The sequence below is a fragment of the Orbicella faveolata genome, unplaced genomic scaffold, assembly GCF_042242905.1.
Source record: "Orbicella faveolata isolate gen_17 unplaced genomic scaffold, um_ofav_v1 contig_46, whole genome shotgun sequence".
NCBI lineage: Eukaryota > Metazoa > Cnidaria > Anthozoa > Scleractinia > Merulinidae > Orbicella > Orbicella faveolata.
Window position 1 is genome coordinate 32,871,719 of NW_028301576.1, and position 7,509 is coordinate 32,879,227.

At 38.2% G+C, this 7,509-nt stretch overlaps 1 protein-coding gene and 1 long non-coding RNA gene across 3 annotated transcripts; one reads left to right on the plus strand and one right to left on the minus strand.

The window, feature by feature from the left end:
• Positions 1-563: 563 nt before the first annotated feature.
• On the minus strand, positions 564-2,590 carry LOC149099828 (uncharacterized). Its single transcript, XR_016203456.1, has 2 exons — positions 2,517-2,590; positions 564-2,339 (listed from the first exon to the last, which is right to left on the minus strand). It is a non-coding gene; the product is annotated as an uncharacterized LOC149099828 (long non-coding RNA).
• A 475-nt stretch (positions 2,591-3,065) lies between these two features.
• Positions 3,066-7,501, plus strand: LOC149099829 (uncharacterized). 2 transcript variants are annotated; one of them, XM_089276969.1, is made up of 5 exons: positions 3,066-3,138; positions 4,940-6,098; positions 6,177-6,289; positions 6,442-6,509; positions 7,337-7,501. In XM_089276969.1, the coding sequence occupies exons 2-5, from the start codon at positions 6,003-6,005 to the stop codon at positions 7,474-7,476; spliced, it is 417 nt and encodes a 138-aa protein (XP_089133095.1). In that variant the 5' UTR covers positions 3,066-3,138; positions 4,940-6,002; the 3' UTR covers positions 7,477-7,501. The 2 variants fall into 2 exon arrangements, with proteins under 2 accessions (XP_089133095.1, XP_089133093.1); XM_089276967.1 differs by lacking the exon at positions 3,066-3,138 and having other exon boundaries at positions 4,443-6,098.
• The last annotated feature ends 8 nt before the right edge of the window (positions 7,502-7,509 follow it).

Genomic DNA, 7,509 nt, shown 5'->3' on the forward strand with positions numbered 1-7,509 from the left:
AAAGCTTAAGCAATAAAGATTTACACCACTTATGACATTTAAAAATTCTTTTAAATTGGACTTGCCTGAGTGACTAGCAATTGTGAGAAAATTCTCAAGTATTGTGCTAGTATGTAAGTCTATCAATTGGAGTGGCATTTACATGATTTACCTATACTTGTGGGACCTGTGTTTTGAAAGTGCAGTTTACAAGTTCATGTTCAGGTTGCCACGTAAATGCAACGCTATAACTAATTGCTAACTTTAACTTAAATACCATATTTCTCATTCAAATGCCAGACCCCATTTGAATGCCAGCCTCATAAAAATGCCTGATCAAAACTAGGGAAAGATATTTGAATAAAATCAGAACAATACATTAAAGGTGTGTAGACATTCTGGGAAATTTTTGCTGAAAAATGTTATCACCTATCAGCTGTACAGTTGCTTATTTTAAAACCTACTTATCAAATAAACGTATGTATGCGTGTATGTATGTACGTATAGCACCTCGATTGTCATGCCACACAACACACCTATCATGTATTGTTCTGAATTTTGTCAAGTATCTTTCCCTGTAATCGTTTTTCTTTTTGGCAGTTGTGTGATGATTGCTTTGGAAGAAGCATGAAACTCTGAGTAGCAAGTAAATGTCTTGGACCAACTAATCCACTCTTTACTTCTGTTGTTATAAATTGTTCTTGTCTAACTATTGAGCACTCTAATGGTCGCTGAGGATCTTAACCTGCTATTCAGTTATGTTAATTAATTATATTTATTTATTTATTCATTTATTTATTTATTTATTTCTCGGACCATTAGTGGTATCTGCTAGAGGTCTAGCAATTCTCATGGAAAACCAAGGGTAAATGAAGGTTATCTTTCTATTTTTTGTTAACCTTAAATGAATCTAAACCCTTCCTTGAGACAATGGTTTTCATCTGCATTAGGACTAAAATACAGCAAATCAATTTTAAAAGGATCAAGATGGCACTATCTTGCGTGCTAGAGACTGCCCATTGTATTCGCCAATAACATATCCTTTATTGAAAAAACTTTCTTGGCCAAAATGGCTGGATGTTGACTTGGGTCTCTATTCTTAAGAGTGCCTGCCCGTAAAAATCAGACAAATTCTTAATTTCGCGGCAAGGGTCGAAAATTCGATTTCGCTCATATTCCTATGGTAGATAGGCTAGGGTATTACAAAAACTACTGGATAGTTTTTTTAGCAAAATATCCTTTTATTTCAAAGAAATATGCAAATTACCAAATTCCGTTAAAATCGTCATTTGACGTACCATTTTATTAAACAAGTTTGAGAGCTTCGCATGCAAAACCACATTCTTCCGTCTTTAAAACACTCAAATATTTTTGTACAATGTTTAATTGTGTACTGGGTTGATTTTAGGGAATGTTGCGGTTTTTGTTGGCTGCAAAATAATTAAATTTCGAAGACATGTATTTCATTCACTTAAAAGTACTTCGTAAAAATAATCGATCTTCACCATGTGCGAAACCTTGAAATGAATTAAGCTTCTGGTGGTTGAATCGCAGAAGGATGGTCTACAGATTCCTGTAAAAATTTCTTTGGGCAAATGATTGTGAGCGACGCGAGAGCTTTTCAAAGTACGTTAAAAATGCAGATATTTGACCATCCGTCGTCAAATTTCAATTTACGGGTTGGACAGATATTAGGGACCTTAAGATACGAGGACGGGAAGGCCAGGAAGGCAACGGCAGTGGAGGCGGGAAACTTTCGTGGGTCCCGTCGTGTCGCCAAAAACAAAATGCTTAAGATGTGCATTTTCGCAAAGGACGGCGACGTCAATAATTCGAACCTCGTACAAACTGTTCACAGAAGCAATGAGATCCATTAGACTATAAAAGAGATGGTAGAAATCTTATCCTATTAGGCTCAAATGATAGTGAACAGCGATGCTGAATTTCTCTTTCTGTATAAGCGAAGCAAACATCTGTCAATATTTTAATAGAGAAACCATAATTTCCGTATGAAAAAATTAAACGAACAATCTGATCGACCTGCTTCAGATGGCTTTTAAGTTACCGCTAAAGCGTTTGGGAATTCTGTGGCCGAAGAATCCTGACTTTTGGTGAACGTTTGAATTTCCATCGGTAATTGTCAGTAACAAGCATCATAAAAATGAAACAAACGTTGCTTCAAGTTCCGGGTAGCATAAAAAAGCTAAACATCGGTTTGAAAATGTGTATTTTATTTGCTCGATAGATGCTCCATGTCATTCATTCTTACAACATTTTATCGACTGCACTTACACTGATGTATTCTCAATGCATACAGTTTGTATTGAGCTTGCACACTCGTGATAGCGTCTGAACAGTGACTGCAAAAACACAAACGAACAGACAAGGAATATTTTTATTCACAGTTTCGTATCTCAGCATAGTGTTCTACACTACAATCACGAAAACTGTGAACCTTGTAAACATTCCTATCAATATAACTGAAAATAAAGTCAATTAGAACAGTTATCGAGGCAAAACAAGAGCAAAATACTCACGTTTTCGTTACGACGGCTAGTCGGGCGAAATGGCGTCCTCGACGAGATGAGGCCGGCACATTCTCGTCCCCAGTGCTACTCGTCTTAAAATGTCGTTGACGAGTAGCTCTTGATGCACCCAAAAATTCGAATTTTTTCATTGGCTGACAAAAAATGAATGCGCAGCAGAAGTGAAAATTACAAAGCTCTACGCATTCCATTTTACTTCCGGCCCGAATGGCGGCACCTTCGCTCAGTTGACACAGGCGGGCTTTACGAAAAAAAAGCAAAACAAATGGTGACCATTCCCGATCGATCCGAAGGAATCATAAAAGTTTCCACGTAACCAAAGAAGTACATCGCCTGCAACGATGTAATTCTCGATCGTAATCATCGTCCTTTGTTGTAGCAGCGGAGAAGGTGGGAAGAAACGTTTAAAACTCTGAGAATCAACCAGCTAATACAACAATTACTTTGTCGCTGACCATACCCCAAGAAATCATAAAATTAAATTCGAACCGGCAGTGGGTTTCAAAAAACGTTTTTCTTCCTTTATGAAAAGCTCAAAAGGAAACTTACAGCCTGGTGAAAAGACGAAGAAATATCACTGTTGCTGAGCAAATGTGGCACTGGAAATGCGAAGGTGAGTTTTCTATCTCTGAAAGATCAAGCAGATCTGATTCTAGCAGTCCAAAATGTATTGAATGATATTAAATTGCCCAAATGAGTCAAAGGTCCGTGTTATAATACTCTGCTATGTACTTGGATGATGTAGCAAATGGTCTGAACATGAAATTTGGTTTGTTTCTTCCACAGATTGTTATGTATGTATCTGTTACTACGTGTACCTGTTAAGAAGCTTCTGCTGTTATAGATATATATAATATCTGCTTTTTAGCTCCCCTCTCTTTAATAGGGACTTTAAGCAGCGGGAACGCGGACGGCGACGGGGACGCCGAAACCTGTGAGAAGGCTGGGGAGAGAACGCCGTTGTCGCGGGAATTCACAAACATTAAGCAGCACCGTCTGAAACCGCGGTTTCCGCACTGAAAGCTTATTGACATTATCGATATTCGTCCTCTGTTTATCAGGATGAACTAGGATCACTTTATTGAAAGAAGTTCGCAATCAACTCTTGATAATCCACGATGAAGGTGTGTTAAACGATCACGAACTTCTACTCTTGTACGATTTAAACCGGTCGAATGATCTCGACCAACCTTATGATTCCTTTCCTGATTTTAACTTCGATGGTTTGAAGACGACGAGTGCCGGTCTGAATTTCGCTTCCACAAACGCAACTTGCCCCTTCTCGCTGAGTTGTACAATGAAGTAAACGAACTTGTTATCAGCAGATGTTTAATCAGACTGGCGCGACAAAACAGTGTGCTGACTGATAAAGATCTAAGTAAACCACTGATCTTACGACTGAAAATGGAAACAGCTACGCACGTTTTAATGGTGTCTACCCTTTTAAATGTGTTAGAATTTCACCATCATGAGCCATTTGACATTTGAGTACTTCTCGAAAGGAAAAATTTCGATTGAAATTCATGTAAGTTGTCTTTATTTACATTAGCTTTCAAAAAGATATTTCACGGTACTCACATGTTCGCCGACTGGCTTGAGTTCGCTTCAGATTTCCCGACGTTTCTTTAAAATGAAATATCTCACATAACAAGAGAAAACAAGCATTAAAGTTCCTCGAAATTAGTAACACGGGTTATTTAGCGTTGACACAGCAGAGGAAACGAAAGCGAAAACTCACGTTTTCAGACAACGCGAAATGAGCTTCACTCACGTCGGACCCGAACACAGAACGTCAACTTGTTTCCCGCCAGTCATGCGCAGTGGACCTTTTGGCTTTTCCCTGATCTTATGGCGTTCCCGTCGCCGTCCGCGTTGTCTTTGCTTAAAGTCCCTAATTATTGAGACGTCCCCTATAGTCTCCCCCCCAAAAAAACACGAACAAACCTTTTGTGGTCAGGCAAGAGTTTAGTTTGCTTTAGAGCCTCCACCCCAATTTTTTTTTTTTAATAATTTACTTGTGGAAATGATGAGTAAAGGAAAATGACCATAGATGACCATAGCTGAAATTTGAGGCCCTTTCCTCTCTCCCCGCTTTAGTTAGGAAGCAACTGCAATTAGCAAAACTTTATTCCTTCACAATAACATTAATCAGTAAATAACAAAATTTATCATCAATGCAAATAACTGTGAACAAATATGGAGGCAATAATTATTATTTATATAACTGATGAACGAATCATCAGACTAGTGGGTTTCCAAATGTAATGTGGAAAGTCTACTAAAAGCAAATCAAACATTATAGGTGTACAGAGTTACATTAATATCCCCATAAGAAAAATATCATAATCTTTTGGTTAGCCTTTGAAAGATTATTTATTTCCTGCCATTATTTACTATTCTTTGTTAATTTTCAGACCATAATAGTGCGACATAAATTCTTCGAAGGATAACAATATATGGATAATTCAAATAGGAATGTTGCTCTTGCGGTTCAATAAATAATACTGAAAAAAAGGAGATGGAGATAGAACCATCGTTAATAGTAAAGCTATGTGGTTGATGTTCTGATCAACCACAAGAAGTAGAAAGTATGCATTCGAGATTTGTTGTTGTACATGGTCGAATAACAGGCTGAAGAGCCTTATTATTAGCATGAAGTAACATGAATATTGTATTATTTCCCATTCATTTTGTTCATCCAGTTTCCTAAAAAAAAATCTTCCATAATGTGCACTGTGGCACACCAATATGAATCACTCTCTTCACACCAGGCACCTCTACATGTATACCAATGCCAGATACTAATTTTATAGTTACATCATTTTGGCTGTTTTATATTTTATATTTTTGGTGCAGTCGAACCTCGATTATCCGGACTTTTTCTCTAGTCCCAATTTTGTCATGAATATTTATTAGTCATGATCCGGTAATGGCTGCTACCAGAGCCCTCCGTTTCTCTGACCACATGACCAAAAGAAACGGAGGCTCTGGTGACGAGAATGAGGACGGCAGAGAGATGAGTCGAGAGTTCTCGTGCGCATGCCCCGTTGAGTTAATGTACTTCCGGTAGCCGTCCTAGCTCGTCCCGTCCTGGTATCTTATGGTTAGCCATTCGTTTCAAAATTACAACAGGGTATACGCGGGTTTTTCTGCCGCGTATACTTGTTTACATACGTTACGTATGGGCTTTAAACCCATATATACGGCCATTTAGATCGCGTATATACGCATTTTTAAATGGCCATATATTCGCGTAAACTTAAGCGCGGGGATATGCGAAATAAATGCCCAAATATACGCGTCCTACCAGGACCCATATATAAGCGTGCTAAAATGCGCCTATATGCGGGTCTCGCAGATTACGTTGTATATGCCCTCACGAAAAGTGTTTGTTGACAGAATAGCCTCCATGTACATTGACCATGAAAAGCACCCGAAAACCGTTTTCCCGCCAGAATCTGAGGGTAAGTGTTGAAAATGGCGGTTCGACATCCTTTGTCCACTTCCTCCACGCCTTCTTTTGTTGTGTCTCGTGTGCTAGTTCGGCCTGTTACGCAGAAACAAGGCGGAAAGGTAAGTCAACACCATTATCTGGGAATTCAACTCCTAGTGATGCTCTGTTGAGGAGTAATATTTGTGTGTTATCCTTAGTATTATGCCGTTCCGCGATCGCTTGCAGAGCTCAGAAGAGAGCTCGGCATACCTGAGGAGATGAAGATTTTTAATGAAGACTTGAGAGAGTTGAAGGATGTTTCGTTGTTACGGTACGTAAGGTTAGAATACTAGCGTACGGAAAACATTTTTAAACTTAGATACAAGCTTAAATAAGTGACCCTGTATTCTGCAGTATTTATAGAAAGGGAAAATTCATTGAAGCTTATTCCTTTGTTTTGTTCTCTTTTGTTTTTAATTTCAGAGATGGAGATGTTCTTTATTATGGTGATGTAGAGCCCTCCACGCCAGCTATAAACAAGGAACAATCTGGTAGGTAATTAAGAAGAAATTAATTTTACGCTTACTCTTCTTGTGAAGGTCATGAGCTTAACTGCTTTTGTCTATGTGGTTTCAAAGACTTCATGTAACGTAAGTTACGTCTCTCTTTGCGAAACCTTTGAGAAGTACTCGTTGACAAGCTTGCAAACGCTGTCATAAAGAGGATTAGTTATTTGCCGGCAGTGTCAGATGTATTCTAACATTTAGAGATCCACCTGAGTAAATTCAGCTGATCTGGAGGAATGGTTCATCAACAGCTTTCTTCGTTAGAATTTTATTTTATTAAAAGTCATTAGAAACTGATATACAATCAGTTGGTTTCGTTCGTGGTGTTTTCAAGTACACTGTAGACTAGTGGCATTTCTCAGTTTTGACTTCTCAAAATTATGGATCATGTATAATGTATAATAATGTTGCGTAAAATTGATAAAATGCAATGCTTGTCTGGGTACATTCTGATATCAAGTTCCTTTAAAAAGGGGAATTTTGCAACATGTGTAAATGTAAGATTAAGATCCCACAGAGAGGATTTACTTACTGAACTTCCTAGTAGTTTTTGTTGTATGTATAAACTTTCTTGAGTTTACAATTACTCCATGATGGTAGATTTAAGGTGTGTGATGGGGTGTATAATTTAAAGAATCATGGTTCCCACTGAGTGTGAGGATGCAATATTCATATGGGTTGGAGATGAGCAATTTTACAGCCATGCTGAGCTTGTCCTGCCTTGTTTTTTTTTTTTATTTGAAAACTACATAAAGGCTATAAAGACTGTAAAAAGGGCAAAAACTAACTGGAGCTTATTTCCTGATTGGTAGTGTCTGATACTTTACGTAACATATTTGGCAATAGCCAACAAGAAGCAGTGGTCAGTTATGGTGCGACAATTGATAATGCTCTGGCGAATGTGAGCCATGTTATGAGAAGTTATGGGCAGAATGGACCAGTATCGAGGTGACAAAGAGCATCGTAAAGAGCAAGAACTCCTTAC